At 32.4% G+C, this 21,935-nt stretch overlaps 4 protein-coding genes across 4 annotated transcripts; 1 reads left to right on the top strand and 3 right to left on the bottom strand.

Moving 5' to 3' along the window:
* Positions 1 to 50: 50 nt before the first annotated feature.
* Positions 51 to 4,846, bottom strand: LOC114734495 (anthocyanidin reductase ((2S)-flavan-3-ol-forming)). Its single transcript, XM_028922114.1, has 6 exons — positions 4,654 to 4,846; positions 4,006 to 4,172; positions 3,692 to 3,892; positions 3,257 to 3,416; positions 2,302 to 2,515; positions 51 to 384 (listed from the first exon to the last, which is right to left on the bottom strand). The coding sequence occupies exons 1-6, from the start codon at positions 4,760 to 4,762 to the stop codon at positions 240 to 242; spliced, it is 996 nt and encodes a 331-aa protein (XP_028777947.1). The 5' UTR covers positions 4,763 to 4,846; the 3' UTR covers positions 51 to 239.
* A 4,165-nt stretch (positions 4,847 to 9,011) lies between these two features.
* On the top strand, positions 9,012 to 11,086 carry LOC114734496 (uncharacterized). The gene is made up of 3 exons (XM_028922115.1): positions 9,012 to 9,193; positions 9,585 to 9,790; positions 10,704 to 11,086. The coding sequence occupies exons 1-3, from the start codon at positions 9,086 to 9,088 to the stop codon at positions 10,921 to 10,923; spliced, it is 534 nt and encodes a 177-aa protein (XP_028777948.1). The 5' UTR covers positions 9,012 to 9,085; the 3' UTR covers positions 10,924 to 11,086.
* A 68-nt stretch (positions 11,087 to 11,154) lies between these two features.
* Positions 11,155 to 11,885, bottom strand: LOC114734497 (probable histone H2A.3). Its single transcript, XM_028922117.1, has 2 exons — positions 11,627 to 11,885; positions 11,155 to 11,497 (listed from the first exon to the last, which is right to left on the bottom strand). The coding sequence occupies exons 1-2, from the start codon at positions 11,813 to 11,815 to the stop codon at positions 11,294 to 11,296; spliced, it is 393 nt and encodes a 130-aa protein (XP_028777950.1). The 5' UTR covers positions 11,816 to 11,885; the 3' UTR covers positions 11,155 to 11,293.
* A 1,340-nt stretch (positions 11,886 to 13,225) lies between these two features.
* On the bottom strand, positions 13,226 to 15,069 carry LOC114734513 (oxygen-evolving enhancer protein 3-2, chloroplastic-like). Its single transcript, XM_028922130.1, has 3 exons — positions 14,652 to 15,069; positions 14,267 to 14,562; positions 13,226 to 13,463 (listed from the first exon to the last, which is right to left on the bottom strand). Exons 1-3 carry the CDS (start codon positions 14,941 to 14,943, stop codon positions 13,365 to 13,367), a joined length of 687 nt encoding a protein of 228 aa, XP_028777963.1. The 5' UTR covers positions 14,944 to 15,069; the 3' UTR covers positions 13,226 to 13,364.
* Positions 15,070 to 21,935: the final 6,866 nt, after the last annotated feature.

Raw genomic sequence — 21,935 nt, 5'->3', positions numbered from 1 at the left:
CTATATTTCTGTGTATGATTTGTAGGAATTTTTTATTTTGTGAAATTTTATAATTTTGATTCAGTTTCATTTTGGAATAAAATAAAAGTTTAGGAATACTTTTATATAGCATATTCCCATATAGACCTCTCCTTTCTAATTTGTAGCCCAGTGCTTAATATATCACATTAAGCTTCACAAATCAGATAGTTATTACACAAGCTCAGAGTCTGCAACATTAACTTCAAACATATCAAAGTTCAATTCTTGAGAACTCCCTTAGTCTTGAAGTATTCCACAGTCTGATCATAGATTTCTTCGATCCCAAACTTGAATTCAAACCCTTCTTTGATGAGCTTCTCTGAAGAGAACACTAACTTGGGCTTGGAGGGGCAATCAGCAAATCTTCATATACAAAATATAGCAGTTCATTAGTATAAATGTTGAAGAATATATATATTTTTAACAGAAAAAAAAAAGCTCCTGAACAATGCTATTTAAAACACAAGAGTATTGTGAGATTTTCTTTGAAGGCATCAAATAGGGTGGTTCATTCGGAAAAGCATGAGACCTTCTACGTTCTGTGAAGAAGTTACTCCTCCGGTCCTTAATATAGGACCCAATTCTTGAGTTGGTTTTGGTCTTAAATATAAGACCTATTTCTCATATTTATCAATTTTCTCTAAATTACCCTTATAGATACTCTCTCACTCATAATTAAGTAGAAGTGGGAAAGGGGGTATTAAGAAAGATGATTATGGTATTTTGAGAAAAATGTGTCACTTTTCTTATAATTAACTAACTTCCTAATTTTCTTAATCTAATCAAATTAGTTAAATGGGTCTTACATTAAGGACCGGAGGAGTATTACTCCCTCTAGTACTTCATACGAGACTTAATTAGAAGATTGGATTTGGTCCTAAATCTCAATCCAATTTGTCGCTCAAATTTATAATTTTTTTCTCAAAATATCTTATTAATTGCCCATTAACAAATAATTACAATACACATTATTAAATAAAATAATAATTTAAGAAAACCAGCACATATTTATTATAAATAACAAATCTAACTAATTTTTTTAATATTACAAAATTAATTATCTAAATCTTATGTTAACAGCAGGAGATAGTAATTTTTTTTATTTTTGATCTAAGTCGACATTTATTTATAAAATTTGGTAGTTATAAACATTTATTTTGTATTGTACTTCTTTAAAATAAGATAAAGAAGGACAATACAAGCAGTCCAAGGAAAATATGCGCATCCTTCTAGATGAATGAGCACGGCCACATCTTTAATTTGGAAGACTGGCAGGTAGACAATTTGTTGATGTGGTATTAGCAAAGGTGGGGTCATTCACGTTAGACTATGACATGAGATATTCACAAGAGAATTACTTCTCAAATATTTAAAAAAAGAAGAAGCAAAAAACAAAACCGTAGCATGGTTGAACTGGTTATTAATAAATTGATGTATGATTAAAATAATAAATAATTATCTATAATAATAAAAATTGAAATTGAAATTATATATATAAAATATCTACCAATGCTCCGTCATTTTCAATCCAAAATGTATATACTTATTTCATTTTTAATAATTATAATTTTAGAATATATACATATACACACATATATCTCTCTATTTTTTTCTTTATTTCTAAATGCTTATTACTAGATATAAATATGCATAAATTGTAGCTTAGAAATATAGACTGAAAAAAAATGTGAGCAATTCGAGGCTGATTCTTAACTTTTTTGTTTTTCCTCATAAATATGAGACTGGTTTCCAGTTCGATTTTGATTCGATTTTTAAAACATTTTTTTCGTCACATCCAAATAAATGAGCAAAATTATTATTTCAATTTTACTGTTTAAACTTCATTTCTTCTTCCTTATCTCATAAACATTTGAAAATTGCACCTTTACAAGGGCAAGAATTAACAAATAACTATTAATTTAAAAAATCAATTTTAAAATTTCATGATTGAGTTTCAATTGTTAAGTTGTCTATCATGTTATACCCATGAATTTCTCAATTAAATAATGGGTGTTTTTCAAAACAAAATCCCTAAAATCTAAAAATTTAGGACCTTTAGTCAAATTTAAGATCATTTAATTTCTAGGGCCAACTTGACAAAATCTTAACACTACAAAACTTCGGCTCAACAAGCCCAAAATGACCAGACAAAACTGAGCCATCAAGCCATTTTAATGTCACCCTTAGTTAAATTTTTGTAATATGTAAAAAATCCACAAGTGAAAAGGGGAACAAGAAAGAAACAATAAGAAAGTTGAATATTTGGATCAGAAAGCTTACTCAGTTGGAACATTGTACTGAGGATATCGCTTGCTAAGGAACTTGGCAAGCTCAGGAACACTTGTGTTATGAACACAGCAATTGTATCTGCCAGAAGCTGATTCTCTCTCAGCTAAAAATATCTGTGCTCTGCAAACATCTTCCACATGAGTTATGTTTATTGAACCTGACAGCTTTTGCATTCCTTTCAATCCATTTATCAGAAACTCATTTCCTGCAAAGTTTTAATCCATCAGAGATAAATATAAATAGACCTATTTAATCATATGAACATCACAGGATCATGTCAGATTCAGTTTTGAATAGGACTTAGAATGTTTAACTTGTTGGCTTGGCTTGTACTGATCCTTAGTATGTAGACCAAACCATATATAAGGAAAGATTAAAGTGTCTTTGTATCCCAAAAGTGTTCTTAAAGGAGGAGCTATGGGCATCACAGAAAAAAAGTTGTAGGGTAATGTAGTACACAATCGTCTGAAATTGGGACAATTTTGCCCTTTATCAACAAGCAATGTTAAGTCAACATCAGGTCTAAAAAAGTCTTTTGACTCACGCTAATAGTTGACCTAACATTAATTGTTAAGGAAGGATGAAATTGCGCCGATTTTGAAAAATTATATGCAATATCACTCTATAATTTTCTTTAGGGTGTCCATAACTCTTCTGAAATACTTTTGAAGTGAAAATAAATTTTAACCCGATAAGAAATTAATCCAAAAAAAAAAGTGGGTCAATTAGCCTTATCAAAGGGTAACACCCCCTCTTACGAGTTTATTTGCAGCCATGCAGCAATGCAGCAGTGAGGGGGGAAGAGACAGAGAGGGTGGTGGGACCCACTTCTCTGGGTCTATCTCTGTCCAGCCAAAACATATGTATGATCTAAAATAGTCTTGTCCATGTTTCTAACATGCAAGTTTAAGAATTCCTTTTAAGCAGATGGCATGAAGTTTTGGACCTGTAATGAGGGACATGGCTAGATCGGCACTGCTTGGGATATCTGGGGTGAGAGAAGGACCAGCCATGAGACTTGGTATCACAGTGATGAGATCTATGTTGTTTTCTTCAGCAAATTTCCATGCAGCTTTCTCAGCTAATGTTTTGGACACAGGATATCCCTAAATACATAATTTCAAAACCAATCCAATTCTCAACTACTTCAAATCAGAGAAACCATTGGTAAAATATCCACACACACACCCCAAAAAAAAAAAAAAAAAAACTTAAACCCAAAACCATAAAATCTAAACCCTCTGAAGTTAAGAATCTGTAAAATTAGCAAAGTAATACTCTATGTGAATACTAGTACCTTATAGTCAACTTCACCGGCTTTAACCTTTGAACACCCGCTCATATTAAAGAAAATGGGTTTGCTAAGGGTTTGGTAACTTACCCAAGTAGGAGGTTTTGCAGTGGTCAAGAACTCAGTGTCAGTCCAGTTGCTTTCATCCATGACCAAACCAGTCCCATTGAGTGTGTTTATAGTCACAGCAGCAGCTGAAGATGTCAGTATCACTCTTTTCACTGATTTTGCTCTTGCACATGCCTTCAATACATTCAAAACTCCTTGGATTGCTGGCTTTATCATGTCATTCTATATCATATAGGAAATCACATAAACATAATCTTGTATTAGCTACTAGCTAGGTATGTGCGCGCGTGTGCGTGTGTGTGTGCTTGTGCGTTTGGGTAGATGAATGTATGTACCTCGGGATCTTGGGAAGCGAAGTTGACGGGTGTAGCAACATGGAAGACTAGATCACAGTCTGCTATAGGGGCATCAAACTTGTCCTCTTCAGTTAAATCTGCTCCAAATATTTTCAGCTCTCCCAGATTTTGAAGTGCCACAAGGTGGGATATCTTTTTAGGGTTACCTGCACAAAACACTCAAGTCAAAACTTTGATTCAGAAAAAAAAAAAATCACACAATATCATATCTGATTGTGGTGTTATATTTTCTTCTACATATAGAAAATTCCATGGTGCTCGCTATCATGATTACTGTGTGCTATATTTTCTTCAACACATATCCTACCTACCCCCTCTTAATTGAAAGAAAAAGTTGTAATATCTGTGAGTCATACTTCAAGCTGGGCATTATAGTGCTTGATTAAGAATTTTATGTGGTTATCAGATCTGCTGAATTATGAGTTAGCTTTATGACTGTAGTTAAGGAAATGAGGATGGAAGCTGAGATGTCTCCTAATAATGAGGCCCTACGTCTAGCATAGTAATACATACTATCTCGGTCTTAAATATAAAATCTAGTTTGTAACGCAAATCTAAATATAAATTCCAATTTAGGATCCGAGGTAGTAAAATATATAGTGAGAGAGAGGAGAGAGAGAGAGAGACCTGGATCTCTAACAGTGGTATTGACGGAATAACCCTTGAGAAGCAAGTGCTTGATGAGAACGGAGGCTACAAAACCAGACCCACCAATGACACACGCCTTCTTCATCATCTTTCCTCTTTATATGAACAGTACACAGCCACACACACAATATTCTCTTCTTTTCTGATCTCTCTCTCTCTCTCTCTAAGGAGTAATATCTGATGGATGGACGGTATAGAGTTGAATTTGATGCTTAAATAGAACATATTTCTTAGGTAAGCACGTGATCTGCCTGTGAGGTATGGTGTGAGAGCTACCAACCGTTGAAAGCAGAAACCATTTTTATTTTCATGAAGACAACTGTATCTACCTCTCCTCGCTTCATGGGAGCAGATAACGTCAGGTACGGATCCAGATTTTATGAGAATTTTTTTTTACAATGTTTTCTAAAGATACCAAAAAAAAAAGAAAAGAAAACAATTTTGTGGCATAGAAAATAGTTAAAAAAATTGTTTGATGTGTGCCAAGAAGGTTATAGAAAGTGCCAATAAGAATGGTAGATCAAATAATATGGAATCCTATAAAAAGAAAAAAGATGAAAATTGAAGGAAAAATTTGTTAAACTACAAAAAAAATAGCAAATTATTGATAGGCAACAAAATTTGCAAATTTCATCATTAAAAAAAATACTGTCACTAATTGATTAACAATGAAAATCTACATGTAAATTGATTGGCAACAAAATAATTTGTTGATTTTTTTTCTTATAATTTGTACGTTTAAAATGGTATGGACATATACAAAGAAAATTGTTAGAATATTATTCCCAAAAAAAAAAAGTTGCTAGAAGCACTTACTAAGGAGAGTAAATCCAACAATATGAAATTATCTTAAAAATGAGAGAAGAAAATCGAACCTAAAAATTTAGTTAAAGACATGATACAACTACTAATTATATAACCCAAGCATGTGGCTATCGTCCATTCAATTCAAAGTTTAAACCAACCCCATATCTTCACATTTGGGCCCACCCCGTTAGCTGAGTGGGCTGAAGGCTTTTGTGCTGATTGTCTCCCTTTTGTTATGAGCACAAATTTACTGGACTACAGCATCACGTGCGGCTCGCTACTCCTTTAGTTGCCAGAATGCACCGTTGGATGCACACAAATAAAGATCAAATTTTAAACTTCTAATTTTAATCCTTAAAATTTAATCCATTTTAAGGTTTTAGTCCCTAAAAGTGTTACAATATTAAAATTTACTCAAGTATTATAAATGACATTAAAAGTAGTGATATGAATTCACTAAATGGAACCCATTTTGATCTTATATGGGTAACAGGGAAAAAAAACAAGACTTCAAAATATAATATAGAGGGAGATGAATTCTCAAAATGTAGCATACTAAATAGCTCCTAAAACAAACAATGAGGAAAAAAAACCTGAGGGAAGCTAAAAGCTACATTTTGAGGATTTATTCTTTTTTTCTCCCTCTTTGATATCCACAAAAGATCTAGGCAGATGCTATCTGTTAAGTCTATATCACAACTTTAATGTTGTTTATGACATTTTAATATATTTTAACACTGTTACACTTTAAAGGATTATCATTTTAAGATAAATTAAATTTCATATACTAAAACTATGAGTTTAAAATTTGAGAGATCAAAATTAAAATAGACCTAAATTTCAAGAACAAAAAATTATACTCCTCCGGTCCTTATTATAAGACCCAATTTGACTTTTTATTTGGTCCTAATTATAAGACCCAATCCATTTTGTCTCTTATATTTATGCATTTTTTTCCAAGATAATCCTTCTAATAATGATAGTTTTAGCCAATATACTTAATTAGCAAGGATATTTTAGGAATGACAACACTTATTTATTATAAATAACCAACTTAACTTACTTCCTTAATCTCCTCAAATAAGTCAATTGGGTCTTATAATTAGGACCGGAGGAGTATTAACCAATTAAAAAATGAAAATAAAAAATAAATTTATAAATAAAAGTGTCTCCTTTGATCTTTAAAATAATAAAAAGGATTAATAATTATAATATAAATATAATCAATATAATTACATAATATCAAAATACCTCTCCTATTTTTTGAACAAAAAGATATAGGATAAAATAGCATCCAACACTTTAATTTTATTTTTTTAGTGATTCTAACACTATGATTTTATCTATGGTACATCTAACTCCCTAAACTATAAATAGAGTTAGTAATGTTGACTCGCTCACTGGTTACAGGTCAGCATGTCACAAGTTGGAAACTTGGCAAGGCTGAAAAGACCCATATTTTAGCGGACTAGCATTTAACCAACCCGAACCTATTAGGAATGGGTTGGCCTTTTTAGTTTTATTTACATTTTAAATATAGGTTTTTAAATTTCAAAATTAAATTACAAACTTTTAATCTTTTATAGACTAAATTCTAATTATTTTTATATTTTCATATAATTATATAAATAAATTAATCTCAAAACTTGCGTTAACATATAATTTATTTTTATTAATATAAAAATAATAAATTGATAAATAAGAAATGAAATCAAACTTAAAAAGGTAAAAGTATGATTTTATCCCTAACTTTATTTCTCAAATTGCACTTGCTCCTGATTTTTTTTAGTACTATAATTTTATCTATAATTTTTTTTTTATTTTGATGCAATCATAAACATAAACATGTGATATATTAACCACGTGGCATTAGATTTCTTTTAGATATTAACCTTGCAAACACAGAGAGAAGAAGAAATAACCAAAGAACACCAAGTAAACTCAGAATTGAATTAGGATATTCCATCACATGAATATTCAGTTTCTTTCTTTTAGACTTATGTTGGTTTATTTAATCAATTTTGTTTAGTTTCCACATCCTTAATGCTCATACAAAATTTTTGAAGCTGCAGCGCATGTTCACTAACATTTGAACATATCAGCAGGGATATGACTTGAACTTTTTTTAAAACTTTTTTTGAATAATTTTTTATACGACTTGATTAAAAATTTTTAGATTATAAGAGTTAATTTAAAATTGAGTGATATTGCAAGAAGTACATCCCAAATTAATTGTAAGATAAAACTTATTTCTTTTTTCCTCTTTCAAAATTGAATAGAAAGCTGAACTTAATTGACGAGGACGACTTTTCGGGTCCAATAAATTTAAAAGGGAAAATTTTTCCAACTCATAAAAAAAAAGAAAGAAAGAAGTACTCAAGAAATTATATGAAATAATGATATTATTAAAAGTAACAAGAAGATTAAGGCTATCACTAGCACCTTTTTTAATAGCTTCGTTGACACTTTAACCATGAATAATAATTTTTAAAAAATAGTATGGATAACTTTGGGACAAGTTATAATTTGTCAAATTTTTTAAAAATAATCATCATTTCACATATGAATTGTAAAGGCCCTTAATCTATTTTGAACCAAAAGTTACAAGGAGGTGGTTAACCTTATTACTAAGGGTCGTGATGAAAAACATCTTTTTAAACATATCATTGATGATGCTTGATTGATCATACATAGAGATCGGCAGTTTTACCACGGGCCGTCTGGCCGAGTGGTATGCGTGCGTGCGTGTGGGATGCGTACGTGCGGGTTCGATCCCGCCTCTTGTAACCGAAAAAAAGAGATCAGCAGTTTTCTCTGTGAGACATTCATCAGGAGAATATTCTTTTTACTGATCACTTAACCAAACACGAACATAGAAAATGTCTTTTATATCCTTAATCAACCATCATCGTATTTACATAAAGTGGACTTTGATAGTGGAAACTAAAATTTGATTGTATTGCTATGTTCTTTACTATGTAAATGAATTACATACATATTTTTATTCAAAAAAAAAAAATTGTAAAGCCACCCCCAACCAGGAAAAAAAAGATCTAAAAGTTCTTAGTTTCCGAGAAACAACAGAAAGATTTTTTATTTTTTCAGTCTATGTATATGTATAAACTTTTTTATATATAAAAGAAGGAAAATGTGTACATGCATGTGATATATATATATATATATATATATGAAGTTTGCTTGTTTGGATGGTGATACTGTGGTTTCCTTGTCCAGCGTAGATAAGAATATGAGAAAGGCAAAGAGAGAAGAAAGATGAAGCAGAATAAAGTGAAAATGTGAACAAAACAAAAGCAACTTTTGATATGATATATTAATATCTACAGCTAGCGAATTCGGACCCTCGTTGTATACTATGATATGATATATTATGCACCGAACCTGCCTCCATATCTTTATTCCTTATTCCTTCTTCCTTTTTTCTTTTTTCTTTATCTGACACTCACATATATATAGAGTTACTTATTATTAAAGTGAAGAGTTGGCAACAAAGCTAATAATAAGCTCACATCTCTTTCTCCTCCTCTCCTTCTTCTTCTTCTTCTTGGGCCTTGTCTGTGTACTCTCTCTTCTGACAGGAAAAATAATGGCAGTTAAAGGCAAAAACTATGGCTTCCTTATCTGCATATTTGTCATCGTCGTGGATGCTGTTGCTGGCATTCTTGGAATTCAAGCAGAAATTGCTCAGAGCAAGGTACACAAACTCTCAAAATTCCTATATATACATCCTTATTTTTTGTCATTTATTATATGAACAGTTATATGATATGATCTATTTAGCCGACTTTGATTAGTTAATGGGACAAATCTTGTTATTGATGCACTGATTTACAAATAGTTAGTTTTTTCATAAAAAGTGTTTGGATAGAATCAAAACTATAATTTTAAAAGTATTTTTACGGTATATGAAATAAATATATGGAGAAATTTATCTCGATTTACAAAAAAATACTTTTTAGAAACACTTTTGATGCTTCCCAAATACCATTATAGTATGATAAAGTTATGTGAACTATATATGTAATCAACTTCACTTTGTAAGATAAGAATCACAATGTTTTGATATAACGAATGATACTAAACAGGTAAAGCATGTAAGAATGTCAGTAGTAGAGTGTAGAGATCCAAGTATGAAAGCCTTCCAACTAGGGTTGGCTGCAGCAATTCTGTTGGGCGTTGCTCATCTTATTGCAAACTTGCTGGGTGGCTGCATTTGTATTTGGAACAGACAGCAGTATATGAGAGCCTCTGCCAACAAGCAATTAGGAATGGCTTTCCTCATTTTCTCATGGTATTAACCTTCACATCCCCTTTTAATTTCATTTTTTTTCTTGCTTTTAAATTTATGTTTAAGGTTTTCACAATGCATCCTTTAAAAACTTTTATTTTTCTTGCACTCCATTTGACCCTGTATATAAGATACTTCTAACTATTTCAACATAACCACACAAAAAAAATAGTTAAATCTATTTCAAAATTTAAAATAAAATTTTAAATTCACCCTATTTAAAAGCAGGGATTTAAAAAGGGAAATTTTTGAAATTTGTAAGCAATGGCTTTTTGGGGAAAAAATAATTAATACTCCACTTTTTTATGCAAAGCAACCGATACATAGGACTATCAATTTGTTTTCCTTTCAGAATGCGACTATTATATATAGGACTGAATAAGAGAATAAAATTGGAATAGTGTAATTAATTTTTTATGTAAAGTGACTCGTAAAAACAGCCATTAATTTCTTGTAAAAGACGATTTATACATAGAATGGGCCAGAATTAACCCAATATTTGGTATGAAAACGGAGACGGAAGGATTAGGAAAATTTTACAAAAAACGACAAAAATAGAAAGTGAAAATTACTAAATCTCAAAGAAGGTTTGATAATAACACTTTATTTAGTATTGACAATACTGAATTTACAAATAATAATAACTTTTTTTTGACATTTTTTATTTGACATTTATTAATTTCTAACTTTTTTTGGGTCATTTTTCCAAAATTTTAACAAGTTCAATTTAAAAAAAATAGAGAAGTGAAATTATGAAATTTCAATAAAAAGAAAATGTAAGATAAAAGATTGAAAACTCATTCACTTTCTTCAATTTTTTTTAAATCGAATTTATTAAGATTCTTCCTCCCCTCGTTTCTCCTTCATTCCATTTTTTGTACCAAAAAGACTGTTAAGTGGAGATGCATGAACGCAGGGTGACAATGGGAGTGGCATTGTCAATTCTGATAATGGGGACATTGGCAAACTCAGAGACAAGATCAAGAGCACAATGTACCATCTCAACTCATCGTTTCTTGTCCATTGGAGGCATCTTGTGTTTCGTCCATGGCCTCTTCACCGTTTCCTATTATGTCTCCGCCGCCGCCGCCGCCAGAGAAGATCAAAGACTACCAGCCACAACAACAAACCGCTAGATATATACACACACATGCCACACACACTCATCATACATATACACACACACACATACTCCAACCTCTTGTATGTACTATATGTATTCTGCTTCATAATTCATGACTTTTCCATTGTAAAATTAATTCACATTTTCATCTCAAATATTACTTCAACTTTTTCCCTCCCCTGTTCTACTGCCAACAAGGCAAGAATTTATAGCCCCGTGCAAAGATAGTTTGATAGATACCGTTGATTTTTTTTTTTTTAACAATAATTCAAACTGCCTTCTTCCACATATCTGTTACAACTGCACTACACTAGCTGTTGATTTCCTCAATTACAAGCAAAAACCAATTCAATGCACGAAATCTTCTGCATCAAACAATGCATTTAGCCCTCAACTTTTGATCCGATGGCCATTTTCTTCGACAAGAGCATGTTGTGAATGTTCGGCAAAACGCCGCCGTTGGAGATCGTCACTTTCGTCAGCAACCTGCTCAGCTCATCGTCGTTCCTCACCGCCAATTGAATGTGCCGAGGAACAATCCGAGTCTTCTTGTTGTCTCTTGCCGCATTCCCAGCCAATTCCAACACCTGCATTGCATTTTATCCATGATCAACATTCACTGTGTTTCCAAATTAACGAAGCGCGATCTATGAATTCTGAGATTTTGAAGATTGGATTCCGTTTTAGAAGTGTTGTTTCTGAGGAATGAAACTGACCTCGGCGGAGAGATATTCCAAGATGGCGGCGAGGTAGACTGGAGCTCCGGCACCGAGACGGTCGGAGTATTTCCCGGACTTCAAGAAGCGGGCGATCCGACCCACGGGGAATTGAAGACCTGCTTTACTGCTCCGAGAGACGCCTTTCTTGCCGGTGCGAGCACTGAGAGATTTTCCTCTGCCGGCCATTTTTGTCACAGAAGGAAGAAGGGTTTAGGCTTTTAGTTCTGAAGACGGTTCAAGCGTCGACGACGATTCTTGGGATGGCGGAGTCCGATGATTCCGTTCGGTTTTATATAACGACGTGGGAGGAGGATGTTGGGCCAATTAGGAAACGTCACACGGATCGTAATCTTAAACCGTTGATTGGTGAGTGATTGTACGGTCAGATATTAGGATTCCATTAGGCTTTAAGTATAATTTTATAAGTAAGTTTTAATTTACATTTATGACTATTAAATACATTTAATAAATACTAGCTCTGATATTTAATATAAAAACTAGATAATTAATTTTTAAACATTAAGAAATTTAGTTAAGTTAATAATTTGTAATAAATTGGTATTTTTTTTTCTAAAATATTCTTATTAATTATATGCATTAAAACTATCACTTAATGAAAATTCTTTAACATGATAGAGATTACATGAGGGCAAAACAAATAAATATTGAAGACAAAAAGAATTGGAGTTTGATATTTAGAATCAAACTAAATCTTCAAATAAATCTTATATTAAGAGTCAGAAATAATATATGTAAAATAATATATGTGTATGTATGAGTTCTCAAAAGAACTTCATTAGTTGTTAATTCTAATATGATGGTTGTTCTTAATGAAAGATTAATAAATTTATTGGGTGTATCAGGGAGGGAGAGCATCATTGTGGGATGAAGCCTTTTATTAATCTTCTTCTGTTCTCTGCTACGAAGTCAATTATATATAGCTTGTCTTACAATTAAAATTTGTTTTGGATAGCATGATTTAAATTGAGTCATTTAATTATGAATTATCTGAAGTTGAATCAAAATTGAATAACATAGTTCATTTCATGCCCATTCAACTGTATTGTATTGTAAATTCATAATTTTTCTTTTTTTATTTTATTTTATTTATAAGTCATTTTCAATATGTTTCACAGAGGAAAAAAACCGTAGATTTCATTAATTTTTATTTAAAATTTAACTACTTTTTAACTTTATCCATATTTAACATACATTATATCTTATAAAAACAAAGTCAATATAATATTAAATAAAAGATAAAATTATATATACATATGAAAATTTTCGCTCTCTACCCTATAAATATAACAAAAAATTTTCTTTTCTCCCTATCATATAAAAAGCACCAATAATTGTAATGTATCTCATACAAAATTTTTTGGGTGTGCTTGACTAAAATTCAAATAGAAAAATATATAATTAAATTGGTGATAAAAACTTACATTAACTTCACATGCTAATTGCCGCTCATAAGAACCCTCAGTTTCGTCACAACGCTTGTGATCTAATGGCTAATCCGTAGTGCAATTGAATTAATTAAAGTTAAGTACCTCTAAATGCAAAATACAGGATCTTAAAGGAGCGAAATGCAAATAATGAGCAGGCGATAAAATTTTCCTCATTTGATTTTCCTTGAAATAGCATCCAATTCACAAACTGTCTGACGCAAAGCATACACAAACCATAGAGGAGAAGAAAAGGAGCATGGAATTTTATTAGTAATTATTTATAATTATTAACCAAGCTTGGAAAGAACATCGTTCAGGGTAGATACTGTCTCTGCGTAATACTTCTCTGCCTCTGGTGTGCTCTTAATTTTTGCAGCATGATCCAACTGTTAATCAATTAAAAAGAAAAAAAAAATATTAATTCAATCATTAAAAAAAATAAATACGTAAGCTTAAATGCTTTATAGAATAATAGAACATTTGTCTAACATATTGCAGAAATTTGACAGAATCAATTTGCAAAATAAATTATTTACCTATGCTTAGAACAAAAAGTTTTTTTTATTTTAATATTTTGATTGTTTAAAGTAATTAAGACATAAATTGTTAAAATATTTCACATGTTAATTGAAAAACTGTTTTAAGTTAAAAAAATAAAAAAATTTCAAAATATGAAGGAAAAATAAGTGAAAAGTTTCTGCTTGACAATTTTATTAGTTAGAAGAATCTGAATTCGAGTACCGGTTGAAATTCTTCATGGCACCAATATTTTTTGAGTATAAAAACATATTAACTCTTTCTAGACTATAAAATTTTCAAACATAGATGTTTAACTAATTTTCTTAAATATAAATCACTCAATCAGATATGACACAATACATATACTTTCTTTCATACAACATTATATACATTACATTATTCTTTATAGCTTTAACTGGAATTTTTTACTTGGAATAAAAATAACATCATGGTAGAAATATAACTTTTCAATTAATAATTAAAAAAATCATATTTCAAATTACAAATTGATAGGAACTTGTTAAAACACAATATATATGAATTGGGAAATATTAATTAGTATGATGAAAAAAGTAAAAAAAATTGTTGAGATTACTCTAAAGCATATAATTAAATTTGAAGGGACATATAAGTTTGATGTTAAAACTTGAAGATAATGAAATGAACTTACATTGCTGATGGTCTGGAAGAGCTTGCCGGTGAGTTCCTTGAGCGACTTCTTCTGGTCCTTAGGCTTAGCAGAGATAACAGTGTTGAGATCATAGCGAAGGTACTCTGCTCTCAAACGCAGATCGTTCTGAACGTACGGCCATGCCTTCTTGTCGATCAGTCCCTTCACGTTCAGTATCTCCTTCGCCGATTCCTTCGCCCTCAGCGCCGCCTCGCTCGGCCCCAATGGCTGCAGGAAGAACCTGTCCTTCAATGGTAACTGCAGATCCCTTGGCTCATCGGAGTTCAGTGTACCAGCTGCCACATTCCATGAGATTTGACCCTTAGATTCTGAAAACGATCTAATGGGTATGGAAGTTTCGGAAGGAATGATTCGAAATACTTACGCAGACCACCGGACGGCGGGGGAGGAGGGCCAACTTTGATGGTCTTGGCGTCAGCAAGGACGGCCTGAACGAAAGACCCAGTGGCCAGACCGGCGGCGACGAGTCCGAGCACGGCACGGCGGCTTGTCTCCGGCTCAGATTGGCCTTGCTGGGCTCTGACAACGAGCCCAGGACGGATCAATGAGAGAGTCCTTCCGTTGCCGGAGGCGTTCAAGCGAGAGCTACCCTCGAACACGGGTTGAGAGGAAGAACGTAAGCCAGCCATTGAAGACGATGCCATAGCTTGAGCCATTAGGATTGAAGCTTGTTGTGATTCGTGTGAAGTGCTTCAGTGAAGTGACAGAATGGGAATATAATTTTGTGGACGATGATGATGACGGGGACGAAGACGACGATATGTATTTTGGGGTTTCTTTGTGAGTGAAGCGAGTGATTCAGAGGCGTTCAATCAAACACCTTATCTGCGATTTTGAAGTTGGATAAGCTGGATATGGTGTTTGGCCAATCAGGGCAGAGGATGATTGGCGAGGAAGGAGACGAGCTGGATTATGTTTCCACGTGGCTTCCTAGCTCCCGACACGTGTAATGACCTGTTATAAGTCCATAGCCAAGATCCGTTACCTATTGTTGTTTTTATTTATAAAATATTTGTTAAAAAGGAGAATTACAATAAATTTTCAAAAAAAAATTATTAAAAAATCCTAATAACAATTGAAACAGCCTGTAATGACAAGTTTCAGAATAAGAAATAATAATTTTTAGAACTTGTTTTGTAATTATTTTCTTTTTGTGGAATCTCATTACAATTTTCTCTTGTTAAAATTTTAAAAAGGTGAGTCTAATTTTAAAAATTTCAAAATTTGCCCCTAAATAAGTAAATAAATAAAAAAGAGCCCTCAACCCTCGTCGCCCAACTGTCGCTGGCAATTAAAGTTCTGGCATTGTTCCAAGAAATTTACTGCATTAGAAGTGTGAAATTCATCAAAAAAATATTGCAAATTGCTAGTGTGAAATGGTGAAACTCACTTTGGGGGTGTTTGGAAGCCCTTAAAACCATGCATTAGAAGTGTGAATTTCACCTCTGGTGTTGTGATGAATTCCCAGAAATATGTCCTTTTACTTTGATTGTCAAGTGTGAAATTCATATAAAGGTGATGTAAATTGCTACCATTGAATGATGATGCTCGCTTTCTAAGCGCAGTAAATTCTACTACCTCTGCTACAGTAAATTCCCTGAAATATGTTCTTTTACTTTAATTTTCCCAGTGTGTAATTGGTAAATAGGTTTTGTAAACAGAATTTTTTATTTTAATGGTTATTTTATATATATTTGTATTATTTTAACAAAATAGTATTATTTTAACAAAATAGTTACTTTTTTTTTCTTGGTGCCCATTTTGTAAGGGCTTTTAAATTAATGTTTTAATCAGTAGTCATGATTACTGATAAGAACTACTTATTAAATTCATTGTTTTGACTCAAATAAATTAAAGATTGCTCATGCTACTCTACCTAGCGCCTCGAGCATTGTACAGGAATGTGTTGTATGAGTAACTCATTACATTTTGGGTGGAATTGTGATAACATAGGCATTCTTCTTAGAAAGAATCATTGCAGCACGATAATAGCTCGGAAATGTGATATTATAAAAAGTGGCATATAATAAAATGAAAAAAAAAATTATATACTAAAAAGGGAAAATTAATCTTGCTCAAACACAGAAGTCGCTTGAGGTTGAGGGGAAAGGGAAAAGGGATTAGGGCATCACACCTAGCTATTGTGGACATTGGAGAAGTTAGTTGGCGATATGATCATCTATTGAAGGTCAGCATTTCATCTCTTCAAAAGTTTATTCATTTTGACAGTCTTCGACATGCTCTTCACAACCTTATCCTCAATCTCATCTTCTTGAATGGAGTTTTATTTTTGTTTTTCCGTTCAATTTTGTCTTGTTTTAGTGAAGGGTAGGTGAAAATGGGGTAAAAGATGTAATTCTCATCTCATAGACGTAGAAAATTTATAGAGGAGGATGCTATTAAGTGTCCCAATTATACAGTCAATATGATAAGTTTATCTAATACTATTTCCGATCCTAAATATAAAAGCTAGTTGACTAATTTGAGTAGATTAAAAAAAAAGGGATAATTAATCCACAGCTCCTTATAGTTTCAACTAATTTTGAATCAGTTCCTTATAGTTTTTTTCTTTTTATCAAGTCCTTATACTTTCACCTGTTTTTAATTAGGTCCTTGTATTTATTTTTCTTTTTATCAAGTCCTTATAAGTTTACTTTATTTTTAATTAAGTCCCTGAATTTTTTATTCTTTATTTTATAAATTCTAATAGTACTATTATATAAACATAAAATAGTGTATATTATTTAATATTAGTTTATAAACAATAATATTCTAAAGATATTGAATTATTATAATGATTTTAATTTTTTCAGCAAAAAAATTAATTGTTCTAAAAATTTTTCCTGAATTAATTAATTCTATTACTTTTTATTACATAATTATTAATTTAATTTAATTATTAATATTTTATATTTCAGTATTAATCTATTTAATTAAGCTTATATTTAATTAATAAATAAAAATTAAAACTACATGGACTTGATTAAAAATTTAGTGGAATTATAAGGACTTAATTAAAAGAAAAATAAATACAAGGACCTAATTAAAAAAAGGTAAAAGTATAAGGACCTGATAAAAAGAAAAAAAACTATAAGGACCTGATTCAAAATTCGTTAAAACTATAAGGACTTGCGGATTAATTAACCCTAAAAAAATAAATTAAGTTAGTTATTTGTAATAAATAGGTGTTGTATTTTTCTAAAATATCATTACTAATTAAGTTTATTGACTAGAACTACCATGATTAGAAGGACTATCTTAAAAAAAATAAATAAATATGATAAATAAAATAGATTGGGTCTTATATTTATGACTAAAATAGAAGTTAAATAAAATTTTATATTAAGGACCGGAGGTAATAATATGATTGAATTGCTTGGTAGGCTAAAGAACTTTTGTTATGATTTAATGGGTTTTGGGTGTCTGCATAAACATACAAGAGTGTCAAACTAATTGCCAATCCAACTTCAAAGGATCCGAAGAAGCTCATGAAGAAAGAGAATGGTGATTTGTTAGATATCATTTACTTGCATATTATATATATATATATATATATATATATATATATGCAATTTTAGGATATCTTGATTATAAAGGCTGCTATATACTTAACTATAGTTATAGTTAAGTACTATCTCCTGTCCTAAATATAAGAGTTAGTTGACTAATTTGAGTATATTAAAGAAATAAGTTAAGTTAATTATTTGTAATAAATAGGTGTTGATTGTCTTTACTAAAATATTCTTGCTAATCAAGTATATTGGTTAGAACTATCATTATTAGAAGAACTACCTTAGAAAAAAATGTATAAATATGAGAGATAAAGTGGATAAAGGTTTTATATTTAAGACCAAAATAATAGTCAAACAAGATCTTATATTAAGAACAGGAGGTAATATATAGTAGCCTTTATAATCAGTTAGATATTATTTACTTGCATATTATTTATACATATATAATGCGCCATCTCCATCAGCAGTTTACTCGTTCAAGTGTCATAAGTGGCATAATTGTACAATTAATAGTTGTTGATTTAGCTTCTCAAATTTTTTTCTTCAAAGAATCATCAGCCCTGTATTTTTCTTCTCAAAAGCAATTAGGAATTAGCAGCACGCAGGTGCTCGTGGTTTTATTACAATCATGAGATATATCCAACACTCAGACACCTTTGAGATGGTGAAAAGCAAACAAGCCAAAAAAAAAAACCAGCAAAAACAAACCTGAATTTGGAAAAAAAAAAAAAGAACAAATGGCAGAAGCTTTTGTGATATATATAATGAAGATTCAAATGTTTGTTAGTGATGAAAACCGGGGGAGGAAATCAAGATGGCAATGGACTAAGTGGCTGCTCTTGCAAAACAATATATATAATATTTGTCAGATTGAATTACTTGATTAGATTTGTATAGTGGAATTAGCTAGTTCGCACTTTAATTGCAAGATTGTTGAAATTTGTGAGAATATTGAATTGTTGATTGAACAACTACAATTGAATAATATATACACACACATAAAAATGTTTTAAACGTTAGATTGAATTATACTGATTGCATGATTGTTGAATTCATATAATATTGCATTAGCCTTTCAGGTATTCAAAAACGGGTTTAAAAAAACAAAGCACATGTTAAAAAAGTTTACTTTTTAGACTGGTTAAGATGATAATATGTTAGATTTTTGGGCTTGGATCCGCCCTTGATGGGCCGGATTATTTGACCGAGTATAAAGAGAATATATCAGTCAAATATCCAAGCGATATCATGATATGTTTGACTTGGTCAAACACCCTGAATCATATCCAATCGGTTACGATATAAATCTAATTAATTTATATTAAATTAATTAATTTATATTGTGTAGATTAAATATATATTAAGTATATATATTTAGAATTAATTGTGATTGATTCTGGATTTGAATTCAAAATATCATGATATTATGAGATAAGGATATATTATATCTTATCTCAGATTTTATCTGATGGGCTCAGTGGATATTTTTATGCTACCCAAAATATCCCTAACAAAAGCTATAAATAGAGGCTTCCCCCCATCAGTTCAAATCACTCCAGTAGTAGAGTTTTCTACTATCTCTCTCTCTCTTATTTTCTTTCTTGCAAAAGTGGTGCTCTGCTGTGCACTTAAAAGCTTAGACTTTCATAGTCTAGCTTAAGCGTGAGTTAAGAAGATCCGACCGACCCGACCCGAGATCCGACCCGGTATGTTTTCGATCCATTCTCCAATTTTTCTTACATTGGCATCAGAGCCGAGATGTTCTTGAGGCTCTCAATATATGTGTGCATATATTATACACGCTCATTTTTCCGCTACATCATGAATATGCCGTATATCATTCGAACTGAATATGCTTGTGTTTTAAACTCAAATACACAATCCGTATTTATCATTGCCGCTCGAAAACATTACCTGCTGTAAGGTTCAAAAACGTGACCAAGGCCTACTTTCTAAAGCTTCCAACGTCGGCCGTTCGAACCATCTTTTTGGGTCTTTAAAATTGATGTTTTTTAAAGAAAATAAACCCATAGAGTTGTAGAGCACGAAAATACGAATCCATAGACACCTAAAATGCATAAAACGGAGCTCGGAGGAGGAAGATATGGCGGTTCGAAAATGGCGGGTCGCGACGGACCGCCGGAGCTCCAGCCGGATCTGGGTGACCCGGCTGGAGGTCAGGGACGACCTGACCAGCCCAAAACGGCGTATTTTGGGCTGGCCAGGACGCAGCGTTTCAGGTCTGTGGACCCGGATCCTCCCTGGAAGTCGGGTCGGTAGACCGACCCGACCGAAATTTTTTTAAAAAATTTTTTAAATTTTTTTTAAAATTTAAAAAAAAATTTTGAAAATTTTTTTTGGACGCGCCATGTGGGCGCGTGGGGTCCACCTAGGGACCCTTTGGTCATAAAAAGCACATATATAGACTCCTTGAGACGCGGGGAATCAGATGGAATAGGTCAGGTGAAGGCGAGAGGCCGAAAAGGCGGCGCGTGTATGACACGCGCCGGTCCCGAGAGTGGGCGAACCTACCCCTTAATTTAAAAAAAAAAAAAATTTTTTTTTGCTTATTGGGGCGCGTGAGGGCGCGTGAGGGGCTATTTTGAGCCCTGTTTGACCTGAAATATTTCTAAAATCATGAGCTATAAATTAATATATTATGTGCCGATTTTTTATGACTTTTTGGGTACGAAAAATAGCAAATAAATGTTTTTGAATATTTATTTTTATTTTTCTTAACTTGTTCTTTTTGGGTTTAGGAAATGGCCAACTCAAACTCAAATTCTAACTCCTCTTTTGGAAAATATCCAACTTATTCTCCTCTTTCTGATGATCCGAAATCTTCAAATTATTATGCTGCCGAAAGTACAAATAAAAGAAAAGCGCCTCAATCACAAGTAAACTCTAATGTACCTGAGGGGAGCAGTGGTAAAAGGAAATGTGTTCCTGACCAACAAGAGGAAAAGTCTGCAGACCCAAGGACATAAATTTAATAGAAAAGATAGCAGAAAAGCATGCTGATGAATACAAGCATCAAAAGTGCCTATTTTCAAAATTGAGTTATTATGCTAAACAAATTGTCAATGAGCAAGACGCACTCTTTTTCTCAAATATTGCAATCCAATACAGAGAGGAACTGGCAAGGAGGGGACACATATTTAGTGAAGCATTTTTTAAACAATGTCTCTGTAGATGCTGGAAAGGTGTTAAAGAGAGTTTGAGAGAACCAATGATAAAATATATCATGAACGAATGAGTTTTTGTTCACATTTTTTTTTCTTTTAATGTTTACTCTTGAGACTTTATTTTTGGGATTATCCAAATTTTTTGTAAACATTTATGCTTCGATAAATAAAGTTTTTTTTTATTTCAAATGCTTTATTTGAGTGGGAGTTTCATGAGGAAAACTCCAATTGGGGATATGTTCAAGGAAAGTCAGAGGTAAGAAAGGTAAGAGACTAACCAGGAGTAATGGGATGGGAGCCAACCTAGTTGTCTCCTGATCATGAAAATGGTGAGACTCTTACCCAGACGACCTATGACCTACTTGAATAAAGTGTGTATATTGCATACCGTACTAAAATGCATTGTTGTCTATGTGATAGCACGATGTCTCAAAGAGGAATCAAGTCCATTATAGCTGACCTCGTAGGAGGTGACAAGCTGAACGGAGACAATTACAGCATGTGGCGTCGTAAGATATCATATGTCCTCGAAGAACAAGAAGTCACTGATGTGTTGACTACTTTTCTTCCAGAGCCTGAGGCAAATGCATCGCGAAGGGACCAGGACGGCTACGCGGCCTGGAAAAGAAGGGACACTATCGCCAGAATAACCATGCTGAGTGCCATGACTGACGATGTGTTGGTGCAATTCGAAACACACCCTTCCGCCTCTGCCATGTGGGCAGCGCTGAAATCCGAATTTGACGGTACCTCTGCTGCGAGGCTTAGGAGACTCACCGTCAAACTTGATAATTTCAAGCTGGGTCCTAACACTCCCATAAGGCATCACCTAAGGGCAATGCAGAACTTAATCAGGGAGCTTAAGGAAGCCGGAGGCGCTTTATCTGATGAGCAACAGATTCAAGCTGTCATGAGATCTCTCCCAGCAAGTTGGGATACCATGAAGCACAC

This window comes from Neltuma alba, unplaced genomic scaffold, assembly GCF_004799145.2.
Source record: "Neltuma alba isolate B1F8T4 unplaced genomic scaffold, ASM479914v2 tig00013107_pilon, whole genome shotgun sequence".
Lineage (NCBI taxonomy): Eukaryota > Viridiplantae > Streptophyta > Magnoliopsida > Fabales > Fabaceae > Neltuma > Neltuma alba.
This window is presented reverse-complemented; position numbering and strand designations above follow the sequence as displayed.